General features: G+C 40.7%; 1 protein-coding gene and 1 pseudogene across 4 annotated transcripts in view; one reads left to right on the top strand and one right to left on the bottom strand.

Moving 5' to 3' along the window:
- SSH2 (slingshot protein phosphatase 2) overlaps nucleotides 1–17199 on the bottom strand; it is a 242957-nt gene extending 225758 nt beyond the window's left edge. The window contains exons 1-2 of one of the 4 annotated variants that reach the window (XM_059046277.2): nucleotides 16864–17129; nucleotides 10709–10767 (exon numbers count right to left, since the gene is read on the bottom strand). In XM_059046277.2, coding sequence (XP_058902260.1) covers nucleotides 10709–10711 — 3 coding nt within the window. In that variant the 5' untranslated portion in view covers nucleotides 10712–10767; nucleotides 16864–17129. Of the gene's footprint in view, nucleotides 1–10708; nucleotides 10768–16863 lie in introns of all 4 variants that reach the window. The other 3 variants (XM_059046273.2, XM_059046270.2, XM_059046274.2) reach the window with 3 other exon arrangements.
- On the top strand, nucleotides 16240–25764 carry LOC131746356 (elongation factor 1-alpha 1-like; annotated as a pseudogene).
- Nucleotides 25765–26353: the final 589 nt, after the last annotated feature.

The raw sequence follows: 26353 nt of genomic DNA, 5'->3' as shown, positions 1-26353 counted from the left end.
CTGGCCAGAGACTTAAAGAGAAGTGGGCTAGGAATAGGGTTGGTTTCCAGGAAAACTTTTGCTTTCCTAATTAAAAGTAAAGCTAACTGCTGGCACTGTACCTTTCACCCCTTCTTGCATCAAACATGGATGTACTGCCTGGAGCTACAACAGACATCTTTTATGTGGAGACACGTATAAAAATGGGAATCCAACACACTATCAACGGTAGAACTTGGATCCTTATGGTATTGTTAAGCTGCTGAATGAGTTAGTCCTAACTATATATCTTTGGATTTCCTGCTAGACAAGCCAAAAATATTATGTTTTAAACGGTCTTTTGTTACTTGTAGCCAAAATATCATTCCCAGACAATTCAGTTGCCAACATTTAAAAATCAAGAGATTTCACGTAACAGTCTGCATTACTAGTGTTTCTTGAAATAGAAGACTTTTCCCACAACACTGGGTCTGCACTCTCACTTGGTCACAACTGGCAGCCCCTGACAATACAGCTTAAAGTCTCCAACTTGCCACAAGCCTCATTTGGCTAATTTCATTAATTTTGGTCACCTGCATTATCCCACCACTACATTTAAATGTGTGACCTCCTGTATTATACCTCTCAGTACGTCTAGCCTAGAACCCAGGGGCCTACTTGAATGCCTAGCATTGCAGAAAACCTCCAATCAATTCCTACTAAAGATGCAGTACAGAGCTTTTACTATAGCAAAAACTCTCCTGAAACTGCCCAAAAGATGAGTTATTCTGAATTTTATCACTAGAACCAAACTAGAAACTATTTAACAGGAGTTAGAATAGTCAATTTTCTAGTTCTGGAACTCTGTGAAACCCTAGGAAGCAACATTTATGAATAAACCCCAAGATTTCAACAGTCATCAAAGGTCCAAGAAACCTGCTGGATTTGTTCCATAGAAGTAGCAAGGAAATATAAAAATCAGTGCATCCAAATTCCCCAAACAAGAGACTGGGTTGTGATTCAGTAATCTTAACAATAAGGTGAGCTTGCACCACCACTGCACATTACTGGTAAAAGATTTAGGTTTCTGATGTCCAAAACTGTTAAGCCAGAATTTTACAAAAACTCAAATGTCACAGGTGAGAGATGATGTTGGGGGACATTTCAAAAAGGCTGTCTGTCATTTAGGATAGCTAAATAATGGAGACTTTCAGTAGAGGCAGTTTCATAAAATGACACACATCTCAACTGTCAGAAGACTATTCCTTGTCGATTCTTTGGACAAATAATATAAATGAATGGCTGCATTATTTTAAATATCACTCATGTGTGTCACTAAGCATTAAATTTTGGACTCATATGCTTAGTGAAAAAGGTCACTGCATCTTTATCTAAAAAGAATTTTAATAGCTTTAAGGGTAGCTGTAGATAACCACAAACTATCACTATCTTCAAGTGCACTTCATTACATATCACTTCATTACCATTACAGAGATGGTTGTGCTAATTTCAATCCAGGGTGTACAACTTCTCATAAAGTGACCCATGTGAAAGTAATACATATTTGACACAATTCAGTAAAGATCCAAATATATCACCTATCATAAATCCACTTTGGAAGCCAAGCTTCCAAATCATATAATCATATTAATCTTTAAAAATTAAATACTATTATGTAATAATGTGCAAAAAGCAAAGAATTAAATCTACTTAACATTAGTAATCACTAGCGGCTACCGAACACTATGCTATAGTCCTAGACATTGTGCTAAGCTTTCATTTAGTTATTTCATGAAAGCCAACATAAATCCTGTAATATAAGGAAACCGAAGCTTAGAAAGGTGATTTTCCAAAGGTCTACTAGTAAGTGGGAGAGCTGGGATTTTAGCTCCAGAATCTGGTTCTAGAACTAAAAGTCAATTTAACCACTATGCTACGATACAGCCTACTTCCTTAAGAACAAGAATTTAAGACAGAAAATCATTATTAAGTTAGCCAGAGAGGGAAACTGTCCTTTGGGGTCTGGATTTGGCAGGGAAGAAAAGTATACTCAGGGCCAGTGTACAGAATGCTTTTCTTCTGAGGAATATAATCAAGAAAGTTTTAGCAGCATTAAAAAAAATTTCATTATTTCAATATCACTGTCACATTGGCTACTGATCTTGAAGAAATTCTGCTCTCAATTTCCAGAATGGTATTTCAGAAAATCAATAATAAATCAAGTGAAGTAGGCAAAAAGGAAAATGAGAAAAGAGAACTTCCTAATTTTAGGGAGGCACCAAGAGATAATTATCTTATAAGGTATTTTCTCAACTATTGACCCATACATTTTCAAATAACACTTCTGTATATCTGAATATCTTCCAAAGGCAACTGTCCATTTCAATAATTTCTTTCCTTGTCTTTCAATCAGGACCACATGTGATCCCATTCTACACTATAAGGTTTCACTTTGGAGTCCAAACAACTATTGCAGAAAAGTTATTTCTAATTAGAGAATCACTATTACAGTTATTTCAGAAATGTGAGCCACAAATAGAATACAAAATTTAAACGTACAAAATCAAATTGGAGATTTCAGCATATAAGAAGAAAGAATAAAACACAGAACCTCAATCATCCAATTTTCTAGATCACATGTTCAAGATAAGGCAACTTGTTTTAAAAAGAGTACACTGAGGGCTTCCCTGGTGGCGCAGCGGTTGAGAGTCCGCCTGCCGATGCAGGGGACATGGGTTCGTGCCCCAGTCCGGGAAGATCCCACATGCGGAGTGGCTGGGCCCGTGAGCCATGGCCGCTGAGCCTCCGCGTCCGGAGCCTGTGCTCCTCAACGGGACAGGCCACAGCAGTGAGAGGCCCGTGTACCGCAAAAAAAAAAAAAAAAAAAAATCACACTGTACTATAAGCTTAAATGATACAAAGTCTTATGCACAGTAGGAACTTAATAAATGTTTGCAAGTGAATACTACTCAATAAAGTGAAAAAAATCTATGGGAAAAAACAAAACAAAACAAAAACATAAGCCTGGGACCTGTTAAAACACTATCTTTCTCTAAGTGCCATGAATCACCTGAAAAGACAACTGGAAACAAACCAAAGACTAATTTGGTGAGCAATACCTCTCTTTCTAACTTTCCATGTATTGGCATTCTAAACAAGCTCATCAAACAGAGAGGTTCAAATCATCCTTGAGCATTTAAACTTTTTCAATTTGTGCCACAACTATAGTCTTCTATAAGACAATTTTAAGAACACAAGAAGACTTCTCATAGTTTTGTTTAATAAAATTTTCTTTTTTTAATCTTATAGATTAAAATCCTACAAAAATAGTGCTTAAATGGAAATCTCCTAAGCATATTTCCTTTCTCCTAAGAGCCCTATTTTTTTTTTTTTTTTTTTTTTTTCTTCTTTTTTGCCATACGCGGGCCTCTCACTGTTGTGGCCTCTCCCGTTGCGGAGCACAGGCTCCGGATGCGCAGGCTCAGCGGCCATGGCTCACGGGCCCAGCCGCTCTACGACATGTGGGATCTTCCCAGACCGGGGCACGAACCCATGTCCCCTGCATCAGCAGGTGGACTCTCAACCACTGCGCCACCAGGGAAGCCCAGAGCCCTATATTTAATTTTCAAGATTCTATATCCTGCAAGAATGTTTTGTAGGCAAGTGGAGGAGTTGCTGGAGTTTTCAGCCACACCTTGCCTAACCAGACTTCCTTCACGGCCAGCACAATTTCCTTTGAAGTTTAATTGGAAACCACAGAATCAGCATAAAAATGCTGAGCTGAGAAAGTTGAAGCTTGTACAGACAGATCAAAAAGGCAAATCAAAATATTGTGCTTACAGAAATCTTAATGCAATTTTTTTCAGTACTCTCTAAGAAGAAATAGGTTGTTTCTATTTTCTGACAGGTTCAATAATAAAAACTGCAATCAAAGTGCAACCAAAGTCTGAACCAAAGCTCTCTTGTTATATCATATGTGAGTTCATCCCTTTGCTTTAGAAATCCATCTTTAAAGAGCTGCATTCAATTTCTACTGTCAACTGCTTGGTACAGCTGGATTAGACAGATCATTCTTCTCGCCCATTGTTTCCTTATACAAAGATATATTTAAACCCATAAATACATTCAGTGTCCTCAGAGTCTCCATATTTAAAACATATCTATTTACAATAGCCAGGACATGGAAGCAACCTCAGTGTCCATCAACAGATGAATGGATAAAGAAGATGTGGCACATATATACAATGGAATATTAGCCATAAAAAGAAACGAAATTGAATTATTTGTAGTGAGGTGGATGGACCTAGAGTCTGTCATAGAGTGAAGTAAGTCAGAAAGAGAAAAACAAATACTGTATGCTAACACATATTTGGAATCTAAAAAACAACAACAAAAAATGGTCATGAAGGGCTTCCCTGGTGGCGCAGTAGTTGAGAGTCCGCCTGCCGATGCAGGAGCCACGGGTTCGTGCCCCGGTCCGGGAGGATCCCACATGCCACGGAGCGGCTGGGCCCGTGAGCCATGGCCACTGAGCTTGCGCGTCCGGAGCCTGTACTCTACAACGGGAGAGGCCACAACAGTGAGAGGCCCACGTACCGCCAAAAAAAAAAAAAAAATGGTCATGAAGAACCTAGGGGCAAGATGGGAATAAAGACGCAGACCTACTAGAGAACGGACTTGAGGAAACGGGGAGGGGGAAGGGTAAGCTGGGACAAAGTGAGAGTGGCATGGACATATATACACTACCAAATGTAAAATAGATAGCTAGTGGGAAGCAGCCACATAGCACAGGGAGATCAGCTCGGTGTTTTGTGACCACCTAGAGGGGTGGGATAGGGTGGGTGGGAGAGAGGGAGACGCAAGAGGGAGGAGATATGGGGATATATGTATATGCATAACTGATTCACTTTGTTATAAAGCAGAAACTAACACACCATTGTAAAGTAATTATACTCCAATAAAGATGTTAAATCTGTCAATTTCTGTTCTATTTTTCTACATGATTCATAACCTTGATCATTAAAAACACCAACATATTCAGTCTATGATACAAACTAAGGTGACCACTTACAGTGGCTACCATATAGCCAAACATTCAACAGATTAATATGCTGCTGGACTTGTCTGGTGGTACAGTGGTTAAGAATCCGCCTGCTAATGCAGGGGACAAGGGTTTGAGCCCTGGTCTGGGAAGATCCCACATGCCGCGGAGCAACTAAGCCCGTGCGCCACAACTACTGAGACTGTGCTCTAGAGCCTGCAAGCCACAACTACTGAGCCCGTGTGCCACACCTACTGAAGCCCGCATGCCTAGAGCCCATGCTCCACAACAAGAAGCCACCACAATGAGAAGTCTGCACACCACAACGAAGAGGAGCCCCGCTCATTGCTACTAGAGAAAGCCTGCGTGCAGCAACGTAGACCCAGTGCAGCCAAAAATAAAATCAATTAATTAAAAAAAAATGCTGCTAAGTATGGCCTAGAAAACTGATAAGCTCTCAAGTGAAAAAAAATTTTAAGATTACAGTTACCTTATTATTCTGTATGGTGCTCCAGGGTCATTACAAAATCAAACACAACATACTTTGTCATGAAGATTGGAATCTAGAGCTGAGATTCCCCAATTTTTAAAATATGCTATTATTGAATTAAAAAAATACAAAAGAAAGAAAAAAGGTAAAGAGAAACTAACCTGTGAAATAGGCTATTCATTTGAATTATACTGCCATAAAACAAATGTCCTCCCCACCAAATTTGTGTTATAATGAAAAATTGCTTAATAACCAAATAGCAACTCTAAATCACCATCATTATAAAAATGACTAATACTTCATGAGTGCATGCTTATTTGGTGCCAAGCATGATGCTAAGGCATTCTCTCATTTAATGCTTATTTCTGTAAAAGAAGTACTATTATTACCCCTATTTTACAGATGGGCAAATTGAAGCACAGAACAGTTAAGTGAGTTGTCTAAGTCTAGTAAGTTGTAAAGGCAGGGTTCGGATTCAGGCAGGCTGTTTCCAGACCTTACACTCTTTACCACTATGCTAGACTGCTTCATGTTGCTACAGGCTTTTCTGAAGGCCTAAGAAGAGAGAAATGAAAATACTTTTAGGGATTCCCCACTCCCATGTGATTTATATTAGAATCACTGGCAAATACTATTTTTATTCTAAACCACAATCACTTTCTTAAACCCCAAAGAATCAATGAGCTTCCCAAATAGACTAAGATAATGTGTTATGAGTTGCTAACCTGTGGTTTACTTTAATTCCTGCCTGATACATGCTAAATATTGTAAATGTGAAAAAAGGGCTCTCCCAAATTGTTGCTCTTTTTATAAAACTGTCTGAAGCAACAACTGGAAAATCATTGCTAATAATTAACTTGCACAGAAATGTCTTCCCTTAAAGTTCAATAAATATAATTTCATACATTCAACTATATGAAGCAGTAAAAAAAGAGGTTGTTGTTTTTCTTTAAGTGGGGGAAGGTATAGAGGTGGGAGAGGAAGAACAGGAAAGGGGCAAGATAATATCTACAAACACACATTTTGCAAAGATAGAAGCTTCAGTATCTGGCTACCATGCCTTGGACAACAATATCTTACAATAATCACCCTGTAGAGAAAACTGGCTTCTAATTGTGAATGGAACTGAAAGAGATTAATATTTAGAAGTAATAAACATATCTTTCATTTTCTTAGCTGCAAAAATCTTTTGCTCCTCCAACTTTTCCAGTTGATCTGTTAAACATTCCCTGTCCAGCATGTCCTACAGAATTGGCATCTTCTTCCCATGTTCACACTTGGTTTGTGCCTCTCCTATTGCCCTCACCATACTAGGGTTTGTTTTGTTTTAATTCATGCTTAGCTTATAGCTGCCTTCCCCTACTAGACTTTTAAATTCTAAGGCAAGGATAATGCCTTATATCATCCCATAGTGCTTGAGAAGGTTGTCAACAAACTTCTGTCGAACTGAGTTTATCAAGTACCAAGGCATAAGCAGCAAAATGACTCAAATTGCAGTGACTTAAACTAAAGGAGGACAAACAGGAAGCGAAACGGTCCAAAAAAAAAAAAAGAAGAAGAAATCAAACAGCACCTAGACACTGAGACTAATTCTAACACCTAGAAGGTAATTTAGTCTAGTAGTTGGTCTCTCAGTGTGACAACCAAAGTTTAAATCCTGGCTCTGCCACTCCTAGCTGGGGGAGTCAAGACACCTCTCTGAAAAATCAGTTTCTTCATCTGTAAAATGGGAACAATTACAGTACTTCTTCAAATCATTGTTGTGATGCCTGTTAGTGCTGAATCCAGTGTCTACAGCACAGCAAACACTTGAAATATGGTAGCTATGCAGTTATACTTTAAGGTTTCTTGCTCATATCACAAATTTTAACAAATTCACTTTAAAGGAAAGCCAAAGTTAAGGGCACATGTGTTACAGTTCAAAAGAAGTTATCTTTGCTTCTCCAGCCCCATTTTCTGCACTTTACACAGCATCAACACTGTACTGCTTGTGGTTTCCAGCACACACATGCCATTTCTGGCCATGTGCCTTAAGTTCATGCTTAGAAATGCCTGCCTCCCTCCTGCTACTCACCCTCTAATTGCTGGTCAACTCCACTCACTCGTTAAGGCTCAACTCAGAAGTCCTTGCTGGCCTTCTTTCTCTTCCTCAAGGCTTATACATCAATTGTGATTATTACATTGTAATATAATTACTTATTTAATACCAATCTTTCCACTATACTCTAAGCTTCCTGAGGCCAGGGACTAACTGGCTGCTGGATCCCCAATCCTGGCATGAATAAGTAAAGAAATAGATACCTTCAGAATCAAGTATAGCACAGGATACAAAAAGGTGCTAAATTACCTTTTTTAAAAAAAATGAATCAAACAGCTCCAAAAAATCTAGGCTGTAACACAGTACATTACTTCTGCCCATTTCTTTCTAAGCATATCCTCTCCCACCAAGTAAGTGAAATTATTTCACTTTCAGAAAATCAAGGGAACCATGGGACTTTCATTACATTTCAGAGACAAGATCACCTCACCTGACTTTCTCTTGACAAACAGGAAAATGAGGGGCACTGTGAAAAGCAGCTATACTGCTCAGCTGCACAAGAAAATACAGGGCAGTCTGTAAATGTGTCTGAAAAAGACACGGTGCTGAGAACCAGAGTAAGAGAATGGATTGCATTACCCGCACAAAACGGCACTCAGTACCTATTTGCGGATTAACAAGATTTCTTAGGTCTCACCTCCCATGTACACCTGACCTCTGGCATATTTCAAATTGGGTAGAGTCGTATCAATAATCAAACTGCTTGGGTTTTTTTTTGAAATAGTTTCCCTACTACAGCTAGGTTTCTTGAATGAATGAACAAATAAATGAAACACATGGACATGAGAACGCCTACTATGGGCTAGGCACTGTGTAGCCAACACGACACCAGGCATTTAATGGAAAAACTGCAAAGCTCTGAGCTGCTGGAACCTGGAACAGTATGCAATGGTGATACACAGGAAGGCAGTGTGGGCTCTGCATGGTGCCTTTTTCAGACAGGGCATAATCTAGAATCTGCTCCCTCTCACTAAAGCCAGATAGAAAGGACAAGAGACTTGAAGACACATTTTAAGTACCAAAGAACTGCTCTTCCTCTGGACTTTCCAGACACCAGTCAAATTTTAAAATCTAAGCTACCCCCCAAAAATAAAAGATAAAAAATAAAAAATCCCCCCCCAAAAATCTAAGCTAGTTTAAGTTTATTTTCTGTCCACACAACTTATTTTTTTAAATAAATTTATTTATTTATTTTTGGCTGCGTTGGGTCTTCGTTGCTGCGCACAGGCTTTCTCTAGTTGCAGCGAGAGGGGCCTACTCTTCATTGCGGTACGCGGGCTTCACACTGCGATGGCTTCTCTTGTTGCGGAGCACGGGCTCTAGGTGCACGGGCCTCAGTAGTTGTGGCTCGCAGGCTCTAGAGCGCAGGCTCAGTAGTTACGGCACATGGGCTTAGTTGCTCCGCAGCATGTGGGATCTTCCCAGACCAGGGATCAAACCTGCGTCCCCTGCGCTGGCAGGAGTACTCCTAACCACTGCACCACCAGGGTAGTCCCCGTCCACACAATTTAATGAATACTAAATAATACGTGCTAACCTAACTAAACTCCTGTGGGAAGAGCAATGGAACTTCACTGGAACACACTCTAGCTCATACCCTAAGGTAGTATTTCCCAGAGGTGGAATTAGAAAAAAGGAGTGATTGTTTCATAAAATGAACTGGGACAAGTTAACTATCTGGAACAAAATTAATTTAATATTTACCTCACACCATGCAGTAAAATTAAGTATAAAAATAATCTATAAAACAACTTAAGAAAATATCAGTGAATATTTCTCCACTTTATTGATGGAAAATTGAACTAAGTAGAAAAACAATGGAAACACACAGACTTTGAAATGACAGCATTAAAATTTTTAATGTCTGTACATCAAAATGAATAAAAAACAAATAAAACAGAATGGCAAAGGAAAACCAAGGCAAAATGTGCAATATACCAGAAAAAGGTTAATATTATAAGTATATAAAGAATATTTACAAATCAATATGGCAAAAATAACTCCACGAAGAAAGCTGGGCTAATCACATGAATGATTTAAAAAACAGGGACTATAAAATAAATAACGGTAAGTATTTGAAAAATGTTTAACCTCTGACTTAAAAAAAAAAGGCAACTCAAAACAATAATAAAATACTAGTGTTGAAGAGAGTTCTGGGGTCAGACACCAGACCTATAATCTTGGGCAATTCATTTTACTTCCTTGAGCCTCAATTTTCTTTGTAAATTAGAGATAATAATACCTAAACCACAGGAGTGATGTAAAAATTAAACAATATAATGCACGTAAGGTACTTAGCACAGTGTTTGGCACACAGTAAATGTTCAGTAAACAACAGCTCTTATGATAAAGAAAACAAATGATGACAATATTCAGGGCTGATGAGGGTACAATGAAGCAGACATTTTTATACACAGCTCGTCAACAAAATTTGATTCAACTTTTATGGAGGACAATTTAGCAATATTTATCAAAAATCTTAAGGGTAGGGACTTCGCTGGTGGAGCAAGGGTTAAAAATCTGCCTGCCAATGCAGGGGACATGGGTTCGAGCCCTGGTTCGGGAAGATCCCACATGCCGTGGAGCAACTAAGCCCATGCACCACGACTACTGAGCCTGCGCTCTAGAGTCCGCAAGCCACAACTACTGAGCCCGTGCGCCACAACTACTGAAGCCCAGGCACTCTAGGGCCCGTGCTCCACAACAAAGAAGCCACCGCGATGAGAAGCCCACAACAAAGAGTGGCCCCCGCTCGCCCCAACTAGAGAAAGCCCATGCACAGCAACAAAGACCCAATGCAGCCAATAAATAAATAAATTTCTAAAAAAGTCTTAAGGGTGGTCATATTCTTTGGGCTTCTAGAAACAAATCAGTGCTTAAAAACAATGGAAGAACTCAAAATGGAAAAAATTGCTAAATATGACTATATTCATCAATCCATCCATTGATCCACAGTCCAATACTTTTGACCCTGGTGATACAAAAATATGTAAATAGACCCAGTCCCTGGCTTAAAGGTTAGTTGGGGAGATAAGCAATCAAACAGTCAAGTACAATAAAGAGATAAGAGCCACAATGGGTAAGTATAGGGTGCTATGTTGCGCACAGAAGGAGCACCTACCATAGTCTGGGAGTGGAGTCAGGAAAGCTTCCCAGAAGAAATGACAATTAAGCTGAGACCTGAAGGATGAGCAGGAATTAGTCAGATAAAGAGATGAAGGGAAGGTGTTCCAGGAAAAGGGAACAGCATGTGCGAAAGCCTAGAGATCAAAGGGAGCATGGCATGTCAGCGTGACTGAGCAGTGTGCAAGGCAGGGACTTGGGAAGAGACAAGGCTGAAGAGGTAAGCAAGGCTGCCTTAGTAAAAGTCTTGCTAGCAAAACTCTGGAGTGTAGACTTTATTCTAAGGGCAATACAAACAATTAAAAAGCAAACAGTTTTAATAAATAAAGGGGTAATATTCATAATGTATCAAGAGAATACACAGATTAAAAAGAATACATAGCTCATAAAATAGAAATACAGGATTATAGTGAAGGTGGAACAGCTCTGTAAGCTTATAAAAAATCACTGAATTGCAGACTTATTAAAACAGGTTTATTTCAGGGCCTGTAGTCTATACTTCAATAAAATTATCTTTTTAAAAAGTTAACAAAAATGCCTAATAAACATCTAAAAAATATTCAACTTGTCTAATAATAAAATACATATCAAGCCAACCAGGTACTACTGTTTATTGTCAAAAATTACCATGATTAACAATAAAATGAGAATAAGGCTAAGTGTTAATAAGGCTAAGAGAAATGAGCATTCTTACACTATGTTGGTTGGAATAAATGTTAACTGGGAACAACCGTCCTAGGAAGTATAACTCTGTAACAGGAATCTTAAAATTGTATATACTCTGTGATCCAGTAATTGTATTTCTTGAAATCTTAATAAATGTTCCAAAATGCAGTCAAATATTTATGCACAATGATGGTCACTGCAATGTAATTTATAATAGAAAAAAACCGAGATATTCACCAATAATGGAATGGTTAGAATGAGTTATAACTACTCAACGCAGCCATTTAAGTGATTTGGCAATACATCTATGATATATATAAAACCTTTTTAAAAAGCATACAAAATTATACATACTGCAGCATTTCAGCTATGTAAAAATACACGCTCAGCTGTATGGCACGTATCTTTTATTCTCTTTTCTGTGCTTTTTCATATTTTCCAAATTTCCTACAACTGACATGTATTATTTCTACAGTTCAAGAAAGTTTCTAAAGCTGTCTTCAAAAAAATTAAAAAGCATCACTTTTAAGTATATACTTTACATAAATCAATTTCATATTTGCTATGGCTTTATTTTCTCTGCCTAGGGAGAGAGGTGTGGTCATATTTGAATATATATAATTCAATAATATCTATTTATCCCACATCCCCATTTGTTTATATATATATATATATATATATGAATTGCCCAATTAAAATGTGCATTTTTTAACATCTTTATTGGAGTATAATTGCTTTACAATGGTGTGTTAGTTTCTGCTTTATAACAAAGTGAATCAGTTATACATATACATATGTTCCCATCTCTCTTCCCTCTTGCGTCTCCTTCCCTCCCACCCCTCTAGGTGGTCACAAAGCACCGAGCTGATCTCCCTGTGTTATGCGGCTGCTTCCCACTAGCCATCTATTTTACGTTTGGTAGTGTGTATATGTCCATGCCACTCTCTCACTTTGTCACAGCTTATCCTTCCCCCTCTCCATATCCTCAACACCAAGACTTTGATGAAACTTGGATGGATCTCTATCTGAAAATACACTTCACTCAATCCCGACTGCTTAAACCAAGACAAAACAAGATTAAGCCTTCTTACGATGATTTGGAGTCATCACTATAACCATATAATAGTTGCTCTGAAGGAGTACTGGGTCTTAGAGGGGGTATTTGTCCTTACATTAAGTAGTCCCTAACTGCTAAATTTTTTCCTTGGGTCAGCTATTTATAGGTTTTCTTCCTCCTCCCTTGCTATAAAACCATTCAACTATTATTTCCCAGAACTTTTAAGGAGCCTGCCTTTAGCAGCACCTGCCCCTTTCCATTCCTATTTTGCTGCTGGTAATCTTCTATGAGTATGGAAACTAAATATTCAAGTTTATAAGATTTCTATGTAAACCAAGAGATAATAGGCTTCAAATAAGGGTATCTCTGAAAAATGATTTGTACAAGACTTGGATGATTCTATTCTAGACAGTCAAGACAGAAAGTCAAAACAGACAATATATAAATGAACTCAAAAGACAGTGTGAGTTCTTGATTGCATCTCAAGTCTTGATTCCTTTTCTCTATTGGCAGTGAAGTTCTCAGGATCAGAAACTAATATGCTGTCTCTCTTATCACTCCGTGGACCAGGAGCCAAGGAACTTAGTTCTACTGCAGGATCTTATACCAACCAGTTTTGCAATCTTCAGCAAGCCTTTTAACCTTGGTATTTGTCCTGCGTAACTTATGAGGCTATTCTAGAATTAAATTAGACCATGAACACAAAACACTCTGAAAAGCATAAAGCACTTTTACAAAAGTAAAAGATTTTTATGGTATTTCACTGTATTTATATAACCCTGGACCAATATAGGTATTCATTCAGAAAATTCATACCATAAAGATAGAAGGTAAGAGATAATTCTTAAATTGCCCCCAATTAGTTAGACACATCTAGAACAATATATTCCAAGAGTTGGCATCTCTGATTCCACCTCCCCTATATCCAATCAATCCCAGGTCCTTTGCGTCTTCTCCACAATCCCTTGCATCTGTCCTTTTCCTTCCCTTCTTTCACATTCCCAGTTCATGCCTTTATTATCTCACACCTGGGCTACTGTAACAGCCTCTAACCTGCTCCACTCATGCCCTCTCTCCCTCTCAACTCCCTCTGGACCACAGCTGCTAGATCAGTTTTCTTAAAACACCACTGTGATCATATCCGCTCAAAAACCTCTGAGGACGCTCCATTACCTTCTCTATCAAGTTCAAATTCCTAAGCTCAGCAGTCCCTTTGCAGCCCTAGCTGCCTCCCCACCTTTATCTACTACTACTCTTTGAAACAAATCCTTCCTCAAACTGGTCTATTTAAGTCCTTCAGATATGCCTTGTACATTCCTGTCTCTCAGTCTTGGTGTATACAGCTTCTTTCCACCTGGAATACTCTCTACTTCCCAGCTTCTATCTCAGCCTCTAAACATTCAACCTAACCTTCAAGGCCTATTTCAAGAGCCACCTAACTATGTATACTTCTCTTTGATTACCAGGAAGGAAAAAGATGGAAGATTCTAAAGTTAGACACATCTGTGTTTCAATTACATCTTCAACAGCTGAGTGTCACTGGGTACATTCCTTAATAGCTCTTTGCCTCAGTTTCATCAGTAAGATGGGGATAATAGCAATTTCCCTTGGGCATACTGTGAGGAGTAAATAAGTTAATCCATGTAAGGCACTTACATGTTACATATTGTTATTACTACTATTGCCATTAGTGAATTTATCTTAATTTGAATTCAGACAATACTTATGGCCATTTACAAACTGGCTTTTCATGTACATACAGTAGCATCCCCTCACTCTCCTTTTCTACTCTCACATGTTTGTTCCTCCTCCAGTCCCTGTCCCTTCCCTCACCACATCTTGGTACTATAATAGTCATTCACACCCAGCAGATGATCAATAGATTTGTTTAATCTCTAATGAAAGAACACTGAAGAGCTGACGGTATTAAAATGTCTTACTTCCTAAAGTGAAAAAGCGTAACAGAATGCTTAATATGATTAATAAAAAAACCCTAAATTTCCAGCCTCACAAAATTAAATCTCTCCTTCTGTGGTTCTGTAGATTCTTTCTGCTCTCTTTTAAAACAAACAACTCAACTTATTCATGCAGCAAGAGATGCAACAGCAAATATATTCAAGTCGGACAGCAGTCAAATACTGGAACACGAGGACCATGAGACAACTCAGCTGAAAAAGCTCTGGATAAAGTGGAATAGGAAAACAATTTAAAGGGAAAGGTAACTGGGTCATAGTCATGCTAACAGTGCTGACTGTTAGACACACAGACACACACACACACACACACACACACGTCCCAGGATTCCTTTGCTCCCAGGGCCACATATAAACTGAAATACCCAGGTTACTATAGCAAGTAGATGTAGAAATATCAGTCACTTAGCTCAACAACTGAGCTTACCACATGATCAATTTAATTATCTATGTCAAAAGTGCCTATTAACATACCTCCAGATTCTAAAATAACCAAGTGTTGGCTAATTAAGTCACATCAAGTAGATATGGTACTACTAATCATTCACCTCAAGAAAATTAGTATGATAACGTGATACACATATATTATTATTACAGCATAAACTGCTTCCAACAATGCCCAGGGAAAATCATGTCAATATAATACTGGTTCCTGGTTTGCCTACATGACTCAATTAACCTTCAGTTGCTTTCTCAGCCAAAATCTGGCGTGGTAACCACTTTCTTCCAAAGGTTTATTGGTGGGGTGAATTAAGATGGTCTGATGGTATATTAGTGACTTTCCAAAAACTAGCATAAAATACCACATATAAGAATAAAGTATATTAAATTTCCATCCCTATGATACTTGTCTTCAGAGGACCGTTAAATATTTTACTAGGTTTCAACTGCAGTTATTCTCAAATCATATAATCTTCAGAGTTGGAAAGAGCCCTTTTACCACCTCCTAGGCAAAAGGCCCTCCAGCCTTTGCTTGAACCTTTCAGCGATGGGCACTCACTACTTTGCAAGGCAGTCCACCCCACTGTTACAAAATTCCTCCTTAGAATGACTGGAAATCTGCCTCCCTGAATTTCTTTCCATCCAAGGATCCTAGCTAGTTCTGCTCTCTGGAAACAACACAAGGTAAGGTAACCTCTGAAGTATAATCACTTCTAGAACTAGGATACAGCTGCCAATTTGGTCACACAAAGTGCAAAAGCTAGCTCAGGAAAAAAAGAAACCACCACTCTACACAACAAAATATTGAAATTCAGTAAACTATGCTGAAATTACAAACCAGCACATTTTCAAGATGTCAACACTCACACACCTCAGTTAACATATACATATGAAGAATAACCCGAATTTTTACAGTAGAAGGTAGTACAGCGTTTACTGAATACGTTTTTGCAAGTTGAAACCACTACATCCACCAACACAGTTTTTTAAATTACTGTTCTGAAGGAAGTTCAAAATGGTTTTTCCAATTTCTCATATATTCATTCCACTTATTCCCTCTAAAACATCTAGGTTTTTTTTAAGATTCCATTTCCCCCCCGGTACAATATTTTATTTAAAAAAATAAATATTTTCAGGAAAAAAAAAAGCCTAAAAGAATAGAGCGTAAAGGAGTGGGGGTGGGGCGAAGGTAAAGAAGGGCGCAGCAGGAAAAGGCTGGTTACTGGGTATTTTCCTTCTGGAAGCACGCTTCACTGGCACAGGCATCTGAAGTAACGAGCCATACAAACACGACCCAAGAACAAGAAGGATCATGAGCAATGAGTGTAAGGCATAAATGTCTGTGAGATGTAAATGGATTGGCACTGGTCATCAAGCAGCGCCAGATGCTTCGGGACCTCGCAGAGGTAAGAGATCCAAAGAGCAGAGACCACGGCCACTCTTTGGGGGAGGGGAGGAGGGAAGAAACCAAGGAGTAACTACCGTTCAGCCGTCCAATGAAACCCAACGGACAGGGCACAAAAAGACAGCGAGTGACCAGGGTGAAGAAAGACACCCGGAGAGCCCGAAGAAGGGCGTGCAGTGTGCGAATACGGAACGGGTCCCTGAAATGGGCGCGGGTAAGGGGATGTAGGTGTGTGTATGGGGCAACGCAGGAGTCCCAGGGTCCTCTCCCTGCAGCAGAGCAACAGAGGGTAAAGGAAGGGGGAGGGTGAAAAGCAAGAATGACTCATTCCCGAAAGGAAGTGCTCAAGCCAGAGGAAGGCATGCCACAGGGGGGTTCGGGGCGAGGACTGTGAGGCGCTAGGTGCTCAGAGTGATGGGGGTACAAATCATCGTTCTGTAGTTCCTGCAGCTCGTCTTTAAGATGGGGGGGTGTGGGGGGTTCGCGGCAGCCGAGTGCCCAGGCCTGGGAAGCGGCGCGGCGCGTGCGCAGTGGCGCTCGGCGGGACCCGCTGAGGCAAAGCGGAGCCGCAGTGACAGAAGCGAGCAGAGCGGCTGCCGGGAAAGACTCACCGAGGCGCAGGGGCTGGAGGTAGTGCTGGGGGTAGGCGACCGCTGGACCGTGACCAAAGCCATCTAGGCGCTGCTGGGCTGTTCCGGGCAGGGCATTCTTGTCCTGAGTGTGGGGGGCGGGAGGGTGACGGAGCCGGGATGAAGCAAGGGGTGTGGGGTGGGGATGAGGGGGGCGGGGAGGAGGAGGAGGAGGAGGAGGAGGAGGAGACCGCGCGAACAGCAGCAGGCTCCGCACCCACCACCGGACTCTCGCAGACTGACGCGCTGAACTGGCGGCTGGCGGGCGGGCGGGCGGGCGATTCGGCAGCTGCGGGGCACAATGAGCGCTCCCAGTGCGCAGGCGCCACCTGTCAGCAACCGCCTCTCCCCTCGGCGCGCGCCGCCGCCTGGACGTAACCCTTGAGTTGCCGGAAGCCGGCCGGGTGCGTGCGCCAAGGGCTGCCGCCCCCTCCCGGGTTTCCTACTTGCCTCTGGAATAATGCAGTTTGGCTGCGCCGGGGGCTGTGGAGTGGGTTCGGGGGCGCGGTCTCGGAGCTGAGGGTCGCTGGAGCCCCCACTCCTGAGGGACGACCATTTTCTGAGGTGGGACGCACAGCTTAACTCACCTTCGTGAGAAGACACTAAGGTAAAAATCCTGAGGCAAACATGTTTCCGGATGGGAAAGGGCGCCGCGGGGTTTCAAAAGCTTTCTCTGAGCGTGGGTGGGGCTTACTGGGCTAGAGACCCTCCCTTTGACCCGGCTCTCGGGGAGGCTTTTTCTGAGCGTTCCCACCCTTCCGTCTACGACTCTATGTTTTAGGATGAGACTTTTTGAAAGTAAGAAAAATTTGTAATTTTATACCCCGGGAGTCTTTATGGTACCCTCGTGCTTCCTCTATTATCCTGGCCCCTGTCTTAGGACTCATTCATTATTTGTGAGGTGCAGAGAGGCCGAGCGAGCCTGGGAGGCCGAGAAAGCTGGGCTCACGGAGTTGGAAGGGTCCAACCTGCTGTTTACCTCCCACTTGCTTCCTGCTGCCAAGAAGTTCTCTTGGCTAAACAGGATTTGCTCCTAGGGGTTTCCTCTCCTTCGTCTTTAGATTTCATTATTTCATAGACACATGCGGAATGCCAATTAAATATTTTAAAGAAATCGTTTTCTAAAAGATAAATCATCAGCTGAACATAAGCCAAGAATGTAATGAAAAATCAAGATTGAAGGTTGGGGGGAATCGCACTATGCAAATGCCATTGATTGATTACACAGGGCAAGAGAGTTGACAAAGCTGTTTCTCAATTTGAGTGGATGTGCTGGTAAATACTACCATACATATCAAAGCTGTAAAACACACACATTCAGGAGTTTGCAGTTATTAACCCACCGCATTATCACTCAAACTCTCTTGGATTTTATTGCTTCTTTTAAACTGACAGAGCTGTCGTGAGCTCTTTCTGGCCGCTTTCTGGTTAAGTGCCACTAGAGCCCTCAGTGCTAAGCCTTTGTTCTCTCCTTGGGGCCCTGTGGTTGAAATAATTAGCAGGGAGGTTCCATCAAGAATCAGACACTGGGTTCCTGTACTGTACAGTCCTATGTAGAATGTACTACAGAGAAGCTAGCTGGTAGGCTTTTGCCCCCTGGTGGTGGTCCAGAGTGCCTGCGAGACAAAATTAAACAAAGATGTATGGTTCACAGATTAAACAATCTGACTGTGTTCTTCCCAGAGCTACTTAGTAAACAGGAAAAGAGAAGACAAAGTTCAGAAGTAAGAACTTTGAACCAAAGCTTAGGAGATCAAACAGGAGGCTATATGCGTAGGCAAGAATTCCACATAGCTGAAAGCTGAATGAAGGCAAATAAATGAAACGTGATTTATAAACCAAAGTATCATTCTAGAGAAAAGTATTATTCAAATCAATAGGTCTTAGTAATGTACTTATATGTTAATTTTATTACTGACTCAGGGACAGCAACACTGCTTATCTACTTTTATGTAGCAACATAATCTTAAATTCTTTTGGAAGATGATAATCTTACAGTGTGAGATAATCCTACAGTGGGAAATCAGAGACCTGGCTTCTAGTTCCAGCTCTGTAAAACCTTGAGCAAATGGCTTAAACTTTTGCAGCTTTAGTTTCTTCATTTCTGCAACGGAGCTCTAACTCACAGGATTCCTGTGATCAAATGAGAAAAAATGTAAAGTGCAACATAAACTGTAAAGCCCCATATGTAATTAAGATAACTTTATTATTCTCACAAGTTTGTTCCAAGTTCAGTGACCTTTTGCTGAGTGTATCCTATGTGTAGAAAATAGCATCAAGCAGAAAGGTACTAAAGAAAAATGAAAAATACATGATTCCATGCCTTTTCTTAACAGTAGGAGAAGTAGATTAGTGGTCAAGGCATGTCTCATTTGTATGTAGGTATAGAACATTATTCATCACATCTGAGGTGATAAAATCTGGTCAAAATTGGGATTGTAAGGTACCCAATTCACATAAGGCTTGTAACAAAGTTAATTTATTTACAGGAGAAATATCTCTTCCTGGCATATGCCTTTTAAGGAAACTAAGATTTGGAAATTGTTGGTGCATGTTCATTGATTTATTCACCATTAATTGAAAAAATACCAAGGGTGTATTACACACTAGTCACTGTTTTAAAAACAAAAGTCTATCTACCCCTCATAGCTTGTTAGCAGGAAAAAGCTCATCAAATAATTACAGTAAGGTTTAGTGGTACTGTTGCTTCAGTCGCCTCTGCTAGGCCCCAGAAGTACTAGCTGAATTCGAGAAGAGAGAGGCCAAGAGCGGGATTCCCAAAAGAGGGAGCCAAAGAGAAAAGTTCTCCTAACTCTATTTAGAGCACCTTTCTTCTTCCCACCTGTGATAATGGAGGCCTCCTTGTGCCATTGGAGTTCATTTAACCCTTAACTTGTATTATCACTTCTTCAAGGTGAAATTATAAGGGAGCTTTTGAAATTTCTGAAATCAGCTGGTTCTTAAGCTTTGAGAACCTGATGAAAACTGTTAGCCATCTCTCCAGAAAGATACATTTACATATTTCACACACACACTGAAATCCATTAAGGGGTCCCAGGTTAAGAATCCTGGTTTAAAGGTTAAAGCAGTGCTTCTCAACCTTTTTTTCATATCATGACATCCATAGAAATGATATTGTTCAGCACACTGGGATAAATTAGAGGGGATCCGGAGGCAACAATATGGGGCTTGGTGAAAAAAGTTATTTTCTTTTTATAATTATAATGAGAAAAATAACAAACATATTTAAGGGTGATATTAAATATTGAATTTGTATAAGCTTCCAAATAAAGTCTCTCAAAAATTTAATGAAAAACCTGAGATTGCCTCTGTAAACATGACATTTTCTATGTAGGGTTTTATGACCGAAATGACTGCATGTAATTTCTGAACAACACAGTTTAACAGTGATCAATTAGTAGTCATTATTGATGAGAATTTAGGTCATACAAGTAGGTGATAAATTTAAAATAATTTTCAGAACTATTCAAAATTTGCAAGTATAAATTATGTGTGACTCCAGTAGCTCTTACTTTTTTCCCACTAGAAAATGTAATGTGGTAATAATCTTATGATAGCATGACTGGATTTTGAATCCACTCAAACTTTTTCATATTAAGTATATTTTACAAAATAATGACAAAAGTCCAATTTGCAGGGTAGGACTGTGTTGCAAGAGCAATAATTCTGCAGCTAACTTGGATGTAACTAAAAGGGCACATCAGCCATAAACAAAGGGAAGAATTCAATATATATGAAGAGAGGTTAAGAGCTGAGTCCATGAGGAGTATCTGGCAGACTTCCCTGCCTTTCTTGGCCACACCTTAGGCTCTGAGTCCTGCTCCTTGAGTGCCTGGAGCATGCACTCCTCCAGCAGCTCCAAGGTTCAGTGTTTATGATGAGCAGCAATACACACCGCAACTGGCCTCTGAAAGTGATGTCTTGGAGATGGAACATTCCTTGGCTTTGCTTCTTTATTAGAGGATACTTGCTTTAATAAAGCAAGTCCTCCATTGTGCTTGCCTCCTGTGGGACCATGGGGCACACTAGGACGGATCATCAGACTCTGATTCTTTGGGTTACTCTTTGAGAATCCTTAAGTCAAACTGCTTCTGGCCAGGGGTGAATTATGTAGAGGCACCAACCACCATAGTCCTTTTGGGCCACTCCTAGGGCTGAATAGATAACTATCTTGCAGTACATCTGTAACTCATTGATCACAGACCAAATGAAGTATGTCATTTAAAAGACTGTATAGCTAAGCTTGTTAAAATATGGGGGGGGGGAATCATTCTTTATAATCCAACCTCTTACATTTGAAATGACTAGTTACAAATAATAAAACAAGTAGAAATATATAGAGATAGAATATAAAATAGCTAAGAGTGAGTGGAGTATGATTGAGTCATGTATTGCCTCTACCTGGTTGTAATTTTTCTTAAATTTTAATAATCTTATACTAACTTTATTGATAGTGTCCAGATAGGAGATAAAATTCACACCAGTTATTTGAACAGATAATTTAACAAGAATTGTTAACTGAGTATGAAGTTAAGTAGGTGACTGAAAAACTGAAAAGAGAAATCTAAGGTGTGACAGAGGTAGCAACTGTTATTACCTTTAGGGCTGAAAAACAACCTAATCAAAGGAATTAAAGGGAAAGAATTACAAACTTGGAGGAGTGACCCCACAGAGCTGAAACTCAGGTCTCTGAGAAGAAGACACTGCCTGGCTGCCATTGGTGTCTCTGAGCTTAGATGGGGTGCTCTATGGGACCCAGCAGTCTGGGGCCCAGACCTCTGCAGCAGGAACACTGGCTGGCTGATGTCAATGAAAACTACAAAACTGTAGAAAAACTGCAAACTGGATTCAGCTGCTGCTACCAGGTTAAAGAAGCATAGCTGGAGTTAAGCACACTGGAACCAAAACACCACAGGAAGCAGTCATGAGGTAGACAGGAAGGAACAAGTCTCTTGTCCTTCCTCATCCTTGTGGTCTCCATCTGATGCCCCCAATTAGCAGAGCTTAACAGAGCCAGCTGGCAAGGCAAAGAAATGTGGTTTTCATACTCCAGCTGCAGCATGAAAGAAAAGTACAAAAGGGTGAATTTGGAGCTGAGAAAATAATTTAATAACTGGCACTTGGCTGACGTAGAAATTGATACGAGAAGTGGAATTTATCTTCCATCCGCTGGTTTTGCATATATTTCATGAAGACAGTTAAAGACCTTGCTCCTTTTGCTCCCCGGATCCAATCAGCATAATGTCATCAATGTACTAGACCAACTTAATGCTGATTGGAAGGTGAAGATGCTCAGTATCTCTGTGGACTATATTATGGCACAGAGCAGGAAAATTGATGTAGCCATGGGGCAAGACTGTGAAGTTATATTGTTGGCCCTGCCAAGTAAAAGCAAATTGCTTCTGGTGTTTCTTGCCAATTTGTATGGAGAAATAAGCATTTGCTGGATCACTAGCTGCATACCAAGGGGCAGGGGCTGTGTTGATTTGCTCTAGTAAAGTTACTACATATGGAAGAGCAGCTGCAATTGGAGGCATCACCTGATTAAATTTATAATCACCCACACTCATTCTCCAAGATCCATCTGCCTTCTTCACAGGCCTAACAGGTAAATTAAATTGGCGTGAGATAGATTTCATCACTCCTGCTTCTTTTAAATCTTTATTGGTGTCACTAATCTCTGTCATCCCCCATTCTGCCATCCCAAGGAAGCAATAATTTTTGTTTACTCTTCTGGTGTATGGGGGAGGTGGGAGGAGGGTTCCCAAGGGCTTCAACTTGGCTCTTCATTGTCCTTATTCCAGGATCAAAGAACCAATATGGAAATTCTGCTACTTACCAGGTATCTATTCTAATTATACATCCAGGAGCTGGTGAAATCACCGCAGCGTGGTTCTATGGGCCTACTCTGCCCACTGTGATTCAAACTTGAGTTAAGGGGACTTCCCTGGTGGCGCAGTGGTTAAGAATCTGCCTGCCAACGCAGGGGACATGGGTTCAATCCCTGGTCCAGGAAGATCCCACATGCTGGGGAGCATCTAAGCCCGTGCACCACAACTACTGAAGCCGGCGCACCTGGAGTCAGTGCTCTGCAACAAGAAGCCTGCGCACCACAAGGAAGAGTAGCCCCCGCTCACACCTAGAGAAAACCCGTGTGCAGCAACGAAGATGCAACACAGCCGAAAATAAATAAATAAATTTATTTTAAAAAGCAAAACACAAACCAGTTAAGACTCCATCTCTCACCTGTCCAATACAGGCCCCACTTAAACTGGTGGAATGCATTTGGGTCCCCAGAAATTAACACCAATTAATGCCAATGTTTAGAAGTCCCTGAAATACCTGACTATTAATTTTTTTCCTCATTACACATTCATTTTAGGAAATGGCCTAAGGTCTCTGTGGAGAAGACTTGGAGGAAGATTTTCAGTATATGCTATGGCAGTGCTGCAGAATCCTTCCTTAAGGGGATCCAGCCTGCCCTTTCAATTAAAAGGCTCAGCTCTGGAAACTGGGTGAGAGAGGTCATAACTCTCCACTATGGTGACTAAAGTCATATTTTTGGCTACCATATATAGATTTTAAAATATTATGTGTAGATGATCAATACTTTATTAGGCTGCCCATCTATTTTAATCCTAGGACCACTATAATCATTTAGCTGAATGTCAAAAATAATCTGATTACCACTGTATCTCTACTTCTCTTTATGGTAAATGTGCCCGCCTTTTCTCTGGTGGATAAACACTGACATCTGGCTTCTGCTGCCTGAAATGGGTCATCCCATCATGCCTTGCCTACAGAAGAAAGCCGACATAGAGCTTTTCAAGGATATTAGTACTCCTACTCACTAATGTATTTTTCAGTGCTTTAGTAAAGGGACATTCCCCCAAGTTCTCTTGGAGAATATACTTGTGGGGAGTGGATATGCAGGTCAAAATGTGATAAATCTACTCCAACATTCCCATATCCCTAAGATTTTGGATTCCTCTTACATTATCCAGGGAAGTTCCAGTACCTCCACTTAATTAAACACAGGCCACTATGGAGTCCAAGTTTCAGTGAACTTACCAAGTAAGTAGTGAGTGTCACTTCCAGCTGTAGGTGCTAATACATTAAATCCTTAATTTCTGATACAGGTACCCATATCAATAAATTCCAGCCAACCCAGTATTATATTTTGTGCTCCTTCCTTTAACTCCCTTATAATATACTCATGTATGTTCCCTGAGCTTCTGCCACTAAACAAGAAAATAATGAGAATATTTTGCCATAAAATCTATCTCCACTTGGTTAGACTTTGTATTTGCCCTGCTGGAGCATTTTAAGATCTGATTTTAGCTTTTTTCGCAGTGGGTTTGACACCAGGACACAGGTGTCATGAAAACCACCGCTAAATCTAAGCCACAATGGGAAAGAAGAAGCCTCACATCAACATCACTGTGGACATGTAGATCTGGGCAAGTCTACTACTACTGGCCATCTGATCTATAAATGTGGTGGGATCGACAAAAGAACCATCGAAAAGTTCAAGGAGGCTGCTGAGATGAGAAAGGGCTCCTTCAAGTATGCCTGGATCTTGGACAAACTGAAAGCTGAATGTGAGTATGCTATCACCATTGATATCTCCCTGTGGAAATTCGAGACCAGCAAGTACTATGTGACCATAATTGATGCCCCAGGACACAGAGACTTTATCAAGAACATGATTACAGGCGCATCTCAGGCTGACTGTGCTGTTCTGATTGATGCTGCTGGCACTGGTGAATTTGAAGCCAGTAACTCCAAGAATGGGCAGACCTGTGAGTATGCTCTTCTGGCTTATACTCTGGGTGTGAAGGAACTAATTGCTCACATTAACAAAATGGATTCCACTGAGCCACTCTACAGCCAGAAGAGCTGAGAGGAAATTGTTAAGGAAGTCAGCATCTACATTCAGAAAGTTGGCTACCACCCCGACACAGTAGCATTTGTGCCAGTTTCTGGGTGGAATGGTGGCACCATGCTGGAGCCAAGTGCTAACCTGCTTTGGTTCAAGGGATAGAAAGTCACCCATAAAAATGACAATGCCAGTGGAACCATGCTGCTTGAAGCTCTGGATTGCATCCTGCCACCAGCATGTCCAAATGACAAGCCCTTGCATGTACCCCTCCAGTATGTCTACAAAATTGGTGGTATTGGTATTGTCCCTGTGGGTTGAGTGGAGACTGGTATTCTCAAACCGGGCATGGTGGTCACCTTTGCTCCGGTCAATGTTAAAACTGAAGTGAAATCTATTGAAATGCACTATGAAGCTTTGAGTGAAGCCTTCCTGGGGTCAATATGGGCTTCAGTGTCAAGAACGTGTCTGTCAAAGATGTTCGTCGTGGCAGTGTGGCTGGTGACAGCAAAAATGACCCAGCGATGGAAGCAGTGGGCTTCACAGCTCAGGTGATTATCTTGAACCAACCAGGCCAAATCAGTGCTGAATATGCACCTGTGCTGGATTGTCACACAGCTCACATTGCTTGCAAGTTTGCTGAGCTGAAGAAGATTGATCATCGTTCTGGGAAAAAGCTGGAAGATGGCCCCAAATTCTTGAAATCCGGTGATGCTGCCATCATTGATATAGTTCCTGGCAAGCCCATGTGTGTTGAGAGCTTCTCTGACTATCCTCCTCTGGGTCATTTTGCTATTCGCGACATGAGACAGACGATTGCTGTGGGTGTCATCAAAGTAGTGGACCAAAAAAAAAAAAAAAGTGAGCAAGAAGGCAGCTGCAGCTCGCAAGGTTATCAAGTCTGCCCAGAAAGCTCAGAAGGCTACATGAATGGTATCCCCAATACCTGCCACCCCAGTCTTAATCAGTGGTGGAAGAACGGTCTCAGGACTGTTCACTTCAATTGGCCATTTAATAGTAAAAGACTGCATCACAAAACCTTCAGAAGGAAAGGAGAATATTTCGTCAACCATTTGTTTTATGTGTGGCAGTTTTTCCTTTATTTTATTTTATTTTTTAGTTTTTATTGGAGTATAGTTCATTTACAATGTTGTGTTAGTTTCAGGTGTACAGCACAGTGAGTCAGTTATACATATACCTATATCCACTCTTTTTATTTTAGATTCTTTTCCCATGTAGGCCGTTACAGAGTATTGAGTAGAGTTCTCTGTGCTATACAGCAGGTTCTTATTAGTTATCAATTTTATCTATAGTAGTGTGTATATGTCAATCCCAATCTCCCAATTTATCCCTCCCCACCCCCATTCCCTGGTAACCATAAGTTTCTACATCTGTGACTCTACTTCTGTTTTGTAAACAAGTTCATTTGTACCCTTTTTTTAAAGATTCCACATATAAGGGCTTCCCTGGTGGCGCAGTGGTTGAGAATCCACCTGCGGATGCAGGGGACACGGATTCGTGCCCTGGTCCGGGAAGATCCCACATGCTGTGGAGCGGCTGGGCCTGTGAGCC

The sequence above is a fragment of the Kogia breviceps genome, chromosome 19, assembly GCF_026419965.1.
Source record: "Kogia breviceps isolate mKogBre1 chromosome 19, mKogBre1 haplotype 1, whole genome shotgun sequence".
Classification (NCBI taxonomy): domain Eukaryota; kingdom Metazoa; phylum Chordata; class Mammalia; order Artiodactyla; family Physeteridae; genus Kogia; species Kogia breviceps.
Note: the sequence above shows the minus strand (reverse complement) of the source record. Positions and strands in the feature narration are given on the sequence as shown.